This window comes from Corticium candelabrum, chromosome 10, assembly GCF_963422355.1.
Source record: "Corticium candelabrum chromosome 10, ooCorCand1.1, whole genome shotgun sequence".
Classification (NCBI taxonomy): domain Eukaryota; kingdom Metazoa; phylum Porifera; class Homoscleromorpha; order Homosclerophorida; family Plakinidae; genus Corticium; species Corticium candelabrum.
This window is the reverse complement of record NC_085094.1, coordinates 2,088,471-2,102,949: the sequence shown is the minus strand read 5'-3', so window position 1 is coordinate 2,102,949 and position 14,479 is coordinate 2,088,471. Positions and strand designations below refer to the sequence as shown.

General features: G+C 42.7%; 3 protein-coding genes across 3 annotated transcripts; 2 read left to right on the top strand and 1 right to left on the bottom strand.

Annotated features, from left to right (window-relative positions):
- Nucleotides 1-3,233: 3,233 nt before the first annotated feature.
- Nucleotides 3,234-5,384, bottom strand: LOC134185590 (alkylsulfatase-like). Its single transcript, XM_062653413.1, has 4 exons — nucleotides 4,931-5,384; nucleotides 4,171-4,310; nucleotides 3,959-4,114; nucleotides 3,234-3,586 (listed from the first exon to the last, which is right to left on the bottom strand). Exons 1-4 carry the CDS (start codon nucleotides 5,322-5,324, stop codon nucleotides 3,428-3,430), a joined length of 849 nt encoding a protein of 282 aa, XP_062509397.1. The 5' UTR covers nucleotides 5,325-5,384; the 3' UTR covers nucleotides 3,234-3,427.
- Nucleotides 5,385-5,404: 20 nt separating this feature from the next.
- On the top strand, nucleotides 5,405-6,201 carry LOC134185589 (armadillo repeat-containing protein 7-like). The gene has a single exon (XM_062653411.1). It carries the CDS (start codon nucleotides 5,668-5,670, stop codon nucleotides 6,196-6,198), a length of 531 nt encoding a protein of 176 aa, XP_062509395.1. The 5' UTR covers nucleotides 5,405-5,667; the 3' UTR covers nucleotides 6,199-6,201.
- Nucleotides 6,202-6,339: 138 nt separating this feature from the next.
- Nucleotides 6,340-14,068, top strand: LOC134185588 (A disintegrin and metalloproteinase with thrombospondin motifs 1-like). The gene is made up of 29 exons (XM_062653410.1): nucleotides 6,340-6,469; nucleotides 6,529-6,815; nucleotides 6,938-7,061; nucleotides 7,291-7,463; nucleotides 8,051-8,134; nucleotides 8,205-8,326; nucleotides 8,382-8,425; nucleotides 8,487-8,592; nucleotides 8,655-8,798; nucleotides 8,861-9,020; nucleotides 9,075-9,179; nucleotides 9,249-9,397; nucleotides 9,459-9,640; nucleotides 10,405-10,538; nucleotides 10,605-10,722; nucleotides 10,777-10,866; nucleotides 10,926-11,089; nucleotides 11,163-11,334; nucleotides 11,407-11,533; nucleotides 11,599-11,800; nucleotides 11,863-12,027; nucleotides 12,085-12,252; nucleotides 12,309-12,476; nucleotides 12,538-12,702; nucleotides 12,766-12,936; nucleotides 13,003-13,173; nucleotides 13,233-13,400; nucleotides 13,469-13,594; nucleotides 13,655-14,068. Exons 1-29 carry the CDS (start codon nucleotides 6,406-6,408, stop codon nucleotides 13,658-13,660), a joined length of 4,059 nt encoding a protein of 1,352 aa, XP_062509394.1. The 5' UTR covers nucleotides 6,340-6,405; the 3' UTR covers nucleotides 13,661-14,068.
- Nucleotides 14,069-14,479: the final 411 nt, after the last annotated feature.

Here is a 14,479-nt window from a genome sequence, read left to right as displayed (position 1 = left end):
ACATTTTCCTGATAGCTTTATTTATCTCATTGTTAGATGGTGGTTCACAAGCTACAACTAGATCAGGCTGTTCATCAATGCTGTCAATAGCTTCTTGTGAAATAAATGTTGGATGATTCAAGGTGCTTGCAAAATGCTGACCCCAACGAGTCAAAATTTCTCGTCGTCCATAGAGAAGCCTGGAGTTGTCAACAGATTGTAGAGGTGCGATTGTCTTTACACTTGGCCCAAGCACCTCTTTTAGGCCTTGATAGAAGCCACTAGAGTTATGCTGGTCAGCAGCTAACTGAAGCTGTTCTGCCTTCTGTAACCACCATGTGTTCTTCATCACAGAGAGCCTAGCTCTTGCTGCTTTTCTTGCATGATGGTAGGCATCAGCAGTGCTTTGATTGCGTTTATCTGATAACCAGACATGATGCAAGCGATGCATATCATCAAGGAGATGGCTGATGACAGTGTCATTTTGATCAAACCAATCCTGGTGCTTCCTATCAGGCTTGCCAAGTAGTTCATAAGAACCGTTGTGAACAACTGAGTGTAAACTTGACCATAATGCATCCAGGTTGCTGGCTGAATCATAAGATGGAATATACAATTCTTGCAGCTTTGTGGTGAGTTCGTTTTTCAGCCGAAGACTGGTAGAGGGATCATTTAGCTGGCTGACATTCAATTTTCTAAATCTCTGGCAAGACTGATGAGAAACAGTTTTCTTGACAGAAAGTGAAAGCTTACTACGCACCAATCTATGGTCAGAAAAGACTGAGGCAGAAGCTCCCCGCATGACTCTAGTGTGACGAACATCACTGATATCTCTCTGACGAATAATAATGAAGTCTATCTGGTGCCAATGCTTTGATCTAGGATGCATCCAGATGGTCTTGTACTTGGTTTTCTGTTGAAACAGTGTGTTGGTGATTACAAGCTGGTACATAGAACAAAGTGACAACAAAAGTGACCCATTACTGTTCTCTCTTCTAATGCCGTGTTTACCAAGCACATTTTTCCATGTGCAATGATTGCTACCAACTCGAGCATTGAAATCACCTAGGACGAGCAGTTTGTCCTTCTTTGGCACAGCACCAATAATGTTACTCAAATCATCATAGAATTTCTCTTTGATTTCTTCGGAGGCGTTCATTGTTGGAGCATATGAACTGACCAAGGTTAGAAATTGACCACCAGAAAGAGGTAGGCGAAGTGTCATTAAACGATCATTTATTCCCCTTGGTAGGTTGTCGAGACTACCCACCAAGGAGGATTTGACAGCAAAACCTACACCCGATTGTCGTGTCGCATTTGAAGGACGTCCTTTCCAAAAGAATGTGTAACCTGTACCGACTTCCTCAAGTTTTCCTTCATCCAACAGATGGGTTTCACTTAAAGCAACAATATCAATATCATAGCGACGAAATTCCTTTGCCAGAATGGCTGTTTTACGTTCCATTTGCTGTTGCGTGTCCAGAAGCGAACGAACATTCCAACAGGCAACAGCGAGGTTATGCTTCACTTTATTTCGACCGCAATATTGGATGCCCAACCAACTGCGGTAAGCTGGTAGGGACAAAGAGGGTGAGCTTTGTTTAGGCCACCTTTTCTAGGCCCTTCCTCGAGTGAGGTGGGCAGTGCTATCACTAAATAGTGCTGCCCAGCCATACCAGCAGGACCAAGTGTGAACTTCACCCCCGCTTAATTCACAAACGACCATCTTACTGGTACCGCTCACGTGCAGAATCATGGCTAGCGACTCCCAGCGCCATCCTACGCCTGCCGCCGTCACCATTCCTCCATCGCCGTGAGACTTTGGAAGAAACAGAAAAAGAAAAATTCCAAGAAAAGCAAAAAGCGACACAAAAGAGAAACCTGCACGTGGAATAGATTAAAGTGAATAAGGGATGTGCATGCCCAGATCCACTCTCTCGTCTTGAAATGCCTTCTATCCACTGGGACTAGTAATAGCAACAAGTAGAAAAGCAGAACAAGATGCAGTGGCTTGCCAGAAGCACGTTTCGGTCTGTGCAACTGCCAGAAAAGTATGCCACATTACCCTGCTGGAGTGCCTGATTCTTGCTGTAACTGTGAATGCCAGCCACACCAGACTTCCAAAATTTACCGTCACATTTTGCAGAACTTACAAAACAAAGACAGTAGCATATTGGCTTAATGCTCCTATAGCTGTAGATTGTCACACCACTGAGTTGCATTTGGCACTGACGTTTTTTAATTGGCGGCCAGTACTCGCCATGTCATAATGTCGTTATAAAGCTTTGTGAGCTTTTCATTGAGACAAAGGCGCCACCCCAGACTCACTCACGCTCTGCTAACATTACCGCTGTTGGTCCGAGACTGCTTATTCGTCAGGGAGTACCCTGCTTATATCGCAGCTAACCTTTATATCTAAAGGCTGTTCCACTATCCGCCACCAGTGGACGCGTCCAGTAGCAGACAGCTCTGCCTTGGGATCCAACTACCTATATATATATACAAAATGTGTAATACGCTTTCGTAAATACATTTTAAGAAATGTAATTGAGAACACACACCAAGGAATTCCTAGGTGTGCTCTCCTTTGTGAAGTGCAGTTAAGCAAAATGGACACCACTAGCCGCAAGTGCAGTTTTATTAACATTTCACAAAGAAGAGCACACCTAGGAATTCCTTGATGTGTGTTCTCAATTACATTTCTTAAAATGTAATTACACATGTTGTATTTCCATGAATAATGCGCCATGCTCAAATTGTGCCCCATTCTCAAATAATACCTCAAGGTGACCATACAGAATAATAATGCCCCATGGTCGATTAGTGCCCCACTAGGGTAGTACTCAAACCCAGTTATATGCATGCGTGTCTACCAATGTGTATGTCTGATATAAAATGAACATTAATAGTGTATAGTTATATATGTAATGTAATTAGAAGAGGGTTTGTGACTTCACCCTGTATGCAACTACTTACATATATAACATGTGTCATCCACTTTGTAATTACGTTCAGCATAAGTAGGCAGCTACTAAAGGTAAAAGTAGTGGTAATTGTAGTGGCCACAGCGTAACCAGACAGTTAGACTTGAGTGTTCAGCCTGTTGTTTCACAATTAACACACACACACACACACACACACACACACACACACACACACACACACACACACACACACACACACACACACACACACACACACACACACACACACACATTGACACATGCACACTCGTAAGTAAGCACACATTGGCATCAATGTTTTGTCTGTTCGACTTCACCATACGACTCACATGCGAACATGTGTACATTTCACAAACACCACCCAAAGTGACAGAGCAGTACACAGTACATTGCCACAATATGTACAAACAGGTATAAAACACAGTAAGTACTCCATTCTAAAAATTCTTAATTAATTCACATGTCTCCATACATATGCAGAAAATTTATGATTCAAGGAGTCTCTTCTGAGGTTTACTAGTTCCCTTGATTGTCGTCCTATGAAGTACTCGAAGACCAACATCTTCAACTGGATATTGTGTTTCTTGTGAAGCTTCATGACCAACAGCAAGATTATCGGAGATTATGAAATCACCCTCTTCCCACTAACATTACATTACATATTAGTATGCAATATCAACATACAGTAGGATGTCAGTATCCCAACAGATTAGAACCCGACCCTGTTCATAACTCTGCATACTTTGGATAGCTGCCCATCCACACTCACTTAAACTGAATCCATGTATACTGAACAACAATTGCACAAACACACAAACTTGACTGCACTCTCTAGGTAATAATGAGAAAGTAGTTTACCATATAATGTTACTAACTTGGCATTCACCTTGTTGTGCATGCATATGTAACAATTACAGCATGTACTCTAGAGAGTGCTAAGTGACCCTTTCAAATAACTGGCATTCAGATAACTGACATCCTACTGTACTGTATTGTTATACATGCAGCAACATCACCTTATGTGAATAGGTGTACTTTCCATTGTCTCGAATCACTTCTGAATCAATCTCTGCCAATATCTCTTTTGTCTCTGGCCAATCTGTAAGTCTCTCAACAATGCTTCCACTATCCCAAATAAAGGCTTGAGTCATTCCCAGGTGGAAACAAAGTGTCTACTGACACATGTAGATTATCAATGTTTACAAACCTTTAAAATTTATATAGACACCTCTTTCCCCGTGTGTGGATGATGGTACATTAGAGGATGAACTACAAGATCTCGTCTGTCACTAACCATCCAGAGACGATTCCATCTAGCACGTCTTTCAGGATTCAATTGTTGCACCAATTCATTCAAGGGAGTAAAACCTAGAGTACATAAACGCCTACATTCTAATTGGTGGTGATCTCATCTGTTGAAAAGTGATTCAGTAAATAATACCTCAAATTTCCTTTGTGTTTAGAGTTACCCTAACCTTTAACGGAAATTTACCAACAGGGTCACTCAGTCCACGCATGCATTAGTATCATGAGTATCATGTTGCAAGTTAACCAAAGCCAGTACTATTACCTCATCACACCTTCAGTGAATTCGCTTCACATTCTGCTAGACTATTGCAGACTTCAGAGGCTTGGAATGTCGTCTGCATATTTGCCAAATTCTGTCAACTGCACCTCCTAATATAACTGGATATAGTGAACTACAAGTGGATTGCAGATCCCTCAGTAGTTTCAGAGTAGTCCATGAATTAAATTGTCTAATTGTTATAATCATGTTGTGCCAACTGTTGGTAATGCAACCACCTTTGCCAACTGCTGAAAGCACTTTGTTTGAATTATACATGCGAAGACCACATATCTTCCTGCAGTCACACACATCTACTGATACAACCACCCACTTTTCAACCTATGGCAATTTGTTACCCCATAATAACATCATACTATTGCTTGATTGCTCAATTAATCATCTAATAACATGACTATTTTACCGGTATTTCCACTCTTGGGCACATTCACCATATGGTATATTGAGTGACTGAACGGTTCATGCATGAAGCTGCCGTCGATATGCCACCCAGTTCGACCCACGTTAGTGCACCCCTCGCTGGCGTCATTAGAGACACGAAATACGTCCAGGTGCGGCGAGCGCGGATGCTTGTAAAACGTCGATTCGAGGTCACCAAACCACTTGCTGATTTCAACTTGTCTCTCCCCCGAGATAACGCCCTGATACTTGAAGACTAAAAGTCGATGCAGATAGACGTCTTGTTTTATTCTTTCCACAACACTAGTGGGTGTGTTCTGTTTCAGGTCGATACCACGAACTTCTGCTCCAACAAGTGGCAGAGGAGTGACACTGTAGGGACCGTTCGCACAGGACATCCTCCACAACCATGAAACACACAAACGCAAGGCCACGTCAAAAATAACGACGACTGCAACGGCTGTTAGTCTTGCGTACCCAGAGATCAGGATGCGCACACTCCCAATCATGCTCATACGTTGTACACGTACTTTTAATTAATTAATAATAAATACTAATAAAGTTGTGAATACATGTACAGTGTACGATACAGCAGTGAATACAATTGTAGACCCCATCTAATAATACTTTCTACGGCTACGTTCCATGCCCTTGCTAGAAATAACATGAGTCATTGATTTCAACAAGCTCAATCTCAATCGACAGGCCGCTAGAAAAAACGTTAATTGTGTTTTCTTCTCGATGTTTAGTTCTCATGCTAGTTTAAAGAGGAGGACAGGTGGTAATGGAACAGACCGCTTCCAGTTTATTCAGTCTCTAGTGTCCGAATTCCAAGATACGTCGAGCAAGGCTTGCAGAGAACAGATTGTAGCCAATCTTGCCAATTTCGCGTACGATCCGATCAACTACGAGCATCTACGACGTCTAAACGTACTGGATCTGTTTCTGGATATGCTGTCGGAAGACAACGAAACCCTGGTCGAGTTCGCTATTGGAGGCATCTGTAATCTGTGTCTAGATCCGCTCAACAGACATCATGTTGTTTCTAACAGCGGGATCCCACTTATAGTGCAGTGCCTAGCGAGTTCTAACGAAGAAACAGTGCTGTCCGCCATGTTGACGATGAAATATCTGGAAACATCCGAGACGAGACAGCAGATCCGATCCGATCCTGTGGTTGAGTGTATGACGAAGTATTCGAGCTCCAGCAACGCTCGCCTTCGCAATCTTGCTACAGTGTTCTTGCAGGACGGACCGCCAACTGTACAGTAGCTGAGTGGGTGGGGTTAGAGGTGAGAAACCGCACACTTGCGGTAGTGTCGTTTCTCTTCGTGATTAGTGGGAATTAATAGTGACAACCACATTACCGGCATAGCGCTAAAACTAACACAGATGTAATCACTTTAATTGTGGGCGTGTGCAGCGCCAGTGTACATATTCTGTGCAAAGGCAGAAAGTAGTCAGTTGTGAGCCTCCAAAATGTGGAAGTTGAGTGCGGTTTTCGTCGCTATTATTCTCTCTAACGTCGGTGGTTATAAATTTGGTGCGTTGTTGGTCGTATATCGTATTTGGTGTGTGAGTAAATTAGTGCGTTTTCTGTAGACGCCCTAACAGTGGGCGAATTGGCATTGAATTTGGTCCATTCGGAATTTCGTAGCAACGGGCTGCTAAGACTAACGTATTCGATTAACAATACGGACAACAGTTTGGTGCTTGAACTACGACGAAATGAGATGACATTACCGGCCGGTTTGGTCAGTCAACGACGGACGACTGATGGAGTGAAACGTCAGCTTCTGTCAGATGAAGTTTCCTGTCTCTTTACCGGAACTGCCATTTGGGACGAAAGGAGGAAGGCACGTGCCGCTCTGGATGTGTGCAATGGAATGGTGAGATGGATAGCGATGCATGGCAAATTCGTTGCGTAGGCGTCTGTGGTGTGTGCGGCTATTATTTTATTGCCTAATGTATGGCCAGCGTTTGAGCTCATTGTCTTCTCTCGCCGTTTCAGAATGGTTATGGTTACATTTTTTCTGACCAGAGTCGTTACGTTGTTCGTCCGGTAGACGAGAATAGAAGCGGATTGGGCAGTTCATTTGCGGTTGGACGACGCGTCCGTCGGAGCACAGCAACAGGTAGCAAACGATTGCTTATTCCGTGTGAGAGGCAGCTGCCGCTTGGGTGGGCACGGTCTGTTTTGAGCCCCTCGATCCAGTGGAAAATAGCAATTGCTGCACACCTGTTTGAACAACTGGCACGCGCGATAAGATAATGGCGATAATGATCCTAATTGCGAGACCTTGAAATGTTTCCGAACCCATATTTCCGTAGCCGCTGAATTGTAACGGAATGTCGCTATTGCAGGTGATGTGGACCTGGATGATGGTGGTGACGTACGTCGTAGCAGTTCAACGGATATGACTAACCTTGCTGAAGGAAAGAGAGTTCGTGTGGAAGTGGTATTGGTTGCAGACAACGACGTGCTGCACTTCTACGGGTACAAGACAGAATCGTATCTCCTCTCGCTTATGAATACAGTAAGTAATCGGTTGGCGTATCGTTTGCATAGATAGCGTATGAATTGCAAATTTGAAGCGGCTAATAGTTTCCTGAGCGCGCCGTTGTTTCCTGTTGGCGAGTTTACTGCGTACACTTTTGATAGCAGTTAGCGGAATAGGACTCTTACAATGGTGGTTGTTGGCTGCTGTTAGTAGTAAGATGCTTGAAAGGTTGCAATTTCTCTAAAAGTCCAGATGTTGGCCTTCGTTATCAACACGAGGATCTGCATGCTTTAGGCGTTTTATATGCAGACTAATTGGCAGCTGCCATGATCGAGTAGCGGTTCAGGTGACGGCTGGTTGGCAAACTGGACGATTGCACATCTTCTGGTTTGGTACAGTGGAGTCGGACTGCTGGCGTTTGTCATATGCGAAGGGAGATTGTTGTTTCGCGCAAGAAGTTGGAAACATGAGCAACTGTAGGCTGTCGAGAATAGTGGGAGTGTTAGGTTGTAGACATGATGAGAGGGTTGTTCTGAATATCTTCGCACATTGCTAGTCATGAAGACATTCTGCCCGTGGGCATTGTCAAATTTTCATGCATGTTCACACTTTGGTTGTTCTAGGTGTCAACTCTTTTCAAAGATGGATCACTGGTAGACACGGTGGACATTTCTTTGTCTGAACTCATCATTTTAGAAGAGAATGATGTGAGAGGATCAATTGACAACAGCTGATCTACTTGTTTGTATAGTTGAGTATGTTATTGTGTTATGACAGGTGGACTTGGCTGTCACTGCTAATGGTCATATGAGTTTGAAGAATTTCTGCAAATGGCAGATGTCTGCAACAAAGGAGACAGCTACTAGAGGACATCACCACATTTCCGTCCTCCTTACAAGGTGATTTCTGCCATAATGTGATCCTGAAAATGACTTAATTAACCATCCTCTGTAGAAAAGACATTTGTGAACAGGATGGACAAGATTGTCATGTATTAGGTACTTCTGGGTAGTTTTTGGATTTGTCAAGTTATAAAAGAGTATGGTATTTCTGATGCAGGTTTGGCCAACTTCCAAGGAGCTTGCAGTGAAACTAGAAATTGTGCAATAGTTCAGGATACAGGATTACAGACAGTCGTCAGTCTTGCACATGAAATCGGGCATTTGTAAGAAGTGCATTGTTATTTTGATGATGTACAAGATTAGGACAACAACATGCTTGTATCAGGTTGGGCATGAAACATGATGGCGATGGGAACGGATGCCTTACTGACAGTCATAGTTATATTATGGCAGCGAAATTGGGAGAACCAAATGGATTACATTCAAAGTGGTCAGACTGCAGTCGAGAGTATCTTACAGCCTTCTTAGAGTGGGTTTTTGAAAGTACACTGTATGTTGCCATTTTTGTATTGACATGTTTAATTTTATCAGAAGCGAAAGTGCATCATGCTTGAAAAAGGTGTCACAACTTTCTACAAATCATGTTGGTCATCAACAGAAGGATGCTGGAAAACTGCCCGGCGAGGTGTTTACTCGGGAGGAGCAATGTGAGATCATGCACAGTCGAGGTGCAAAGCCTTGTCATTATTCAGTGAGTAGTAAAGATTGAGAAGGAAGAGATGGAATGTAAAGAATGTTTGTATAGGGAAACACCACATGTGGTGTCATTTGGTGTTCCACGCCGACAAAACAAAGATGCATCACGTATGGAGTGAAATGGGCCGAGGGCACATCGTGTGGTTCAGAGAAGGTAGATTTGTTTGGGTTGTCTTCCCTGTACGATTTGTTGGCTTATTAATTGTCGTCAAATATTGTGTAGTGGTGCATGAATGGACAGTGTGTCAGTAAGACAAACAAGAAACTTCCTCCTGTCAATGGTAGCTGGTCTGGGTGGAGTGAATTTGGATCCTGCAGTCGCACATGTGGTGGTGGAGTAAGATCCGCTCACAGAAAATGTGACAACCCCAGGTCCTTGAGAACCCACCAGTTTACAAATAAGACACCATGATCATATGTCATGTGTATTTAGTCCTAGGAATGGAGGCAAGTACTGTCAGGGAGAACGTCATTTGTATAAATCTTGTTCTCTCGAAGCTTGTCCCAGAGGGAGTCTCTCATTTCGAGAAGCTCAATGTGCTCAATTTAACAACAAAGCAGTACGTGTTGGCGGAAGACTACTACTGACAACTTGGAAACCCAAACATGTAACAAGTAAGACACCTGACTGCAATCAGATACCATGAGAATATTAAACAGGGAGGTGTTTGGTCACTTTGCATGGAGACACTATACAGGTTTCTTGTTTCGGAAATGTAGATAGATGTGTTTCATGTTGATCTGAGATCAGTTATAGTTTATGCTAACATTACTAGACTTAACATACATTTACAGGTATCACCTTGAGGTGTCTAGTTTTTGTTGTGAACTTCATTTGTGTCTAGTTTTTGTTGTGAACTTTGTTACTGTCTAGTTTTGTTGTGAACTTCCCGTTTGTAGTAGTCAGTAGTGACATACAAGTTATAAGTTATCATTGACTGTACCACTAACAATAGATTTGACCACAGTCCTATTTGTGTAAAGCAACTGAAGCCTTTTAGGCCATTTTGTTATTCAATTGTGTTTAAAGATGATGTTTACATTATGTTGACATGTTGATGTTTTGGTTAGAGTGAAGCTTCAATCAGCTGTTCCTATATCTAAACACTAGTGTTCCATATTGCAACCATGCCTAATTTTTAATCACTACATCACTGCAACCTGGTTATTACTACAACCTGGTTACAATACAAAACAGTAATGTTTAGATATTATCAGGACCAGGTTGCAATGTAGAACACTCATGTTTAACTACCAAACATTAGTGTGTAAAAAGTAATGTAAACACAATCTCTATAAAAACACTTGAAATGGTTTCGTGGGCTCTCTCTTAGTGCTTCTAATATTGTGGTATAAGTAGAGTCTGTCTGTTGCTTTAGAAAAGGGGCAGGAATGCCGACTGCTGTGTTATAACAATGACATATCTGTCCTTGTTGAAATGACTCCGGTTGTAAAAGATGGCACGCATTGTGGGGAGAAGGACAAAGGCATCTGCATTCGAGGCATTTGCGTGGTATGTGTCTCTGCTTTTGTTAGACTGTTTGTTTGTGTTAGCAATTTATAGTGTCTTGTAATATAGAGAACTGGATGCAATCATATCTTAGGATCAAACAAAGATTATGATCAATGTGGTGTTTGTGGTGGCGATGGTAGCAGCTGTGATGTAGTAAGTGGCACCTATAAAGCTAAAAACCGAGGTGAGTGCGATATATTGTGATATCAACCAGTTGCTGTTATTACGCTTTGTATAGGTTTTAACACTGTTGTCGAAGTGCCCAAGGGTGCAGTCAATATCCAAGTTGATCAGCCATCTTTCTCATATAGAGACGGCACTTACCTCGGTAAGCACGTGAAAATGTATTGTTATGTACTGATAGTAAGTTGCATGTGTGCGTGGTAGCTCTACAAAACAGTAAAGGCAGTTACTATTTCAACAACTTCTACATTGTAACACAAGCTCGAACTTACCAAGCAGCGGGCACTGTTGTAAAATACAGTGGAGCGTCATCATCTCCGGAGCAAATAGTAGCTAAAGGACCACTTGACGACCAACTTTTGGTCAAGGTGATGTTGCATGCACTTACTATTCTCGTTGACTTTTTTGTGTTACCTTTTGTAATACAACTGGTCTTTGTAGGTGCTGAACTTGAGAGCTAACCCACCTGTAGTTCATTTTTCATACGCGGTACCTAAAGCTTCTTATAGAATACAAAACAACACGAGTGCTTGGCAAGGAGACGCACCACTGCAGCAACAGTACGTGTGGGTTTACGAGAGGAAGTGGTCCACTTGCAGCAAACAGTGCGAAGGTAAACAGAAATTCAGTAATAATGTTTTGCCAAATCTGTAGTGTACAATTTGTATGGTTGGTCATTGGCTAGGTGTACAGTTTAGAAGAGTAACTTGCAAAGGGGCGCAGACGAACGAAGTTGTCAGCAACTTGCTATGCAATGGCATTAGAAAGCCGACAGAGCATTCCCGACAGTGCAACACCGAGTGTCCCACCAGGTTGGTCATTTGGTTGGTTTGTACACTCTACGATTTTTATGTAACTTTGTTGCGTCTTTCTGCAGCTGGGTTGTTCGAACTAAGTCTCGTTGTTCGGTTTCTTGTGGTGGAGGAATATCTACAAGGCTCGTCTTCTGTGTACAAATGATTGGGACACCGGAAGAGAAACGGGTGTCCGACAGCAAGTGTTCTAAACCTCGTCCATCTGATGTCATACAGTGTCATACAAATCCTTGCCCGGCATGGAAAGCATCAGATTGGAATGAAGTGCGGATATCTACGAACAACTATGTTGGTGTATTGTTATTGTTAGCGTGGTGTCTGTTTAGTGCTCGAATAGATGTGGACACGGCATGCAGCAAAGAACCGTGAAGTGTACGAGTGCCGACAGCGATGTGTCGGTTTCAGGATGCAATCCTCGTCAAAAACCTGTCTCCGTTCGTTCGTGCTCTGACCTCACCTGTCCCGTCTGGGTTGTGCAAAACTGGACAACAGTAAACAACTACTAGACTCGTACTTACTCTTTGTAATAACGTTGTCTTCTTTTGTAGTGTTCACATTCCTGTGGGGGTGGATTACAAAGTGGTAGCATCGTCTGTCGCAGTCAAGGTGGCCAGGATATCTTACCCGTTTTCTGCCAACATATTCGTAAGCCACAATCATCGAGGAGCTGCAACGAACACAATTGTTCACAGTGGCGAGCGAGTAGCTGGAGTCAGGTATAAGAATTCGTCACTTGTTCGCTTTGAAATGTGTAACAAAATGGCATGTTTAGTGCTCGAAGAAATGTGGAAGTGGCATCAAGACCAGAACTGTGAACTGCATGTACAACAATCGTAATGTAGACTCATTGTTGTGTGCAAGTTTGAGTAAACCATTGCAGTCCATGTCGTGTGTGTCATCAAACGAATGTGGTCAATGGAGAGTCGGTCAGTGGCGACAGGTAACATTATTTAATTAAACAAATTGTTGCAGGCTTTGTAAACTGAGTTTGTGTGTTGTAGTGTCCCGGGCGGTGTGTCAGAGGGGTGCAAACAAGGCTTATCTGGTGTCAGGACCGACAAGGAAAGAGATTGCCGTTTGCGGGTTGTAATCGAAATACACAGCCGAGTGTTGTAAGATCGTGTAGGGCAATGTGTCCCGTATGGCAATCATTTTCATGGAGTCAGGTACTGTGTGTGAAAACTTTTTGTTTTGTTGGTATTAGTGTGAATGCCTTCTGTTACGTATAGTGTACTGTCAGTTGTGGTGGTGGATTGCAAAGGCGCTCAGTGCGTTGCATCGACGATGTATCCGGCCAGGTGTTACATACGAGTGCTTGTTCGCAAACGATCAAACCATCAGTGGTACAACAGTGTGGAGTCTCATCTTGTCACGCATGGCATGCTAGTGACTGGCAAACGGTGAGACAACGCAAAACGTGTATGAAGTTTAGTGATCATTAGAGGTCATCGACTTGTGTACTCTAGTGTTCTTGCGATGGGGTACAGAGTAGGGATGTGGTCTGCACTGATGCTGGAGGCGAACGTGTGGATGACAGTGAATGCAGTGACTTGGAGAGACCTGCGAGCGATCAGTCGTGTATCATCGATCAAGCCGTGTGCTCTAACAGCCATTGGCTTAAAACAAATTGGAGTGACGTATGTATAATGCTGTTGAAATGTTGAATAGAATGCTCATGTTTTATTGTTGTGTGCAGTGTAGTGTGGATTGTGGGAGAGGCGAACGGCAGCGAGATGTCTACTGTGTAGACAGCAGAGGAAACAGAGTTGCCGACACCGAGTGTCGAGGAAGACGACCTCGTGACCGACGGACGTGCATTGTAAAATATGGTTGTGGCCAGTGGGTGACCGGAAAGTGGGACAAGGTAATACAAAGTTGTTTCGTAATTTTGGCATCTGTTCACGGTCCTGTTCTTGTTTCTGTTTATCAAAGTGTCCGACGAACTGTGGTCCTCGAGTTCGTCAACGTTCCATTAAATGTGTTGCACGCGATGGATCTCTCGCCACGACTTGTGACCCGAGTTCCAAACCTACAGACAGTAGACCGTGTCGTCAGAAAGTAAGTCGATATATGATGAGGATACGACATTGATCATTTGCTGATCTGCATATGTTTTAGTGCTAGATGGACATCGTGTATTATTGTTATTCTTCATGTTGGAGAGTGTGGATAAAGGTGTGTGAATGTCCATGTATGTAACTTACATTTCGTTGAGATGAGAATTAGTCGAGTTGGTGAGGATTCGTGACAGCTTTATAATATATGTGTTTTATATTTGAGAGACCAGAATTTTAATATTTGCTTTTCAATAACTAAATTTAGGACAGTTATTTTCAGTGTTGCTGCTAGTAGATATTTAAACACCAGTTGAGGATGCCAACTGCAACGATAATTATTGTTGTTAGTAGTATTAGTATTAGTATTATTATTGTATTGGAACCGTTGATTTGAGTATCTAGGTCATTGTGTCAGTCTGAGATCTGTGATACATGCTGCCACACTTGTGATTTTCAAAGTCAAGTGTAGGTTTGTCACATCGTAAGAATCAAATGAGAAATAAGTTTGCTCACTCAGCAGTTGTGCTTACACTGTTTTATTGCAAGTGTTTGATCCAATATTGTGAACAATTGGGACTGTAGTGTTGATTTGGATCTTCTATGGTTTTTATGCACATCGAGTTTATGGAGCGTCTATTAGTGTTATTCGAGGCGTTCCAATTTATTGGTGAAATAATCATAGTCATAATCATAATAATAATAAGCGTAGTGGTTAGAGTTCTGGTTCTTTGACAATGATGCCCTGGGTTCAATCCCGGATGGCGACAATATAATGAAACGAGTCTGTTGGTTCTTTCTCACTGTCTATTCGGCTATGTCTGTGAGAGTAGACTTGCTTCCGTCGATGGGAAGTTTGTGATTCAGCGTGGGGATTGTTGGCAATGAG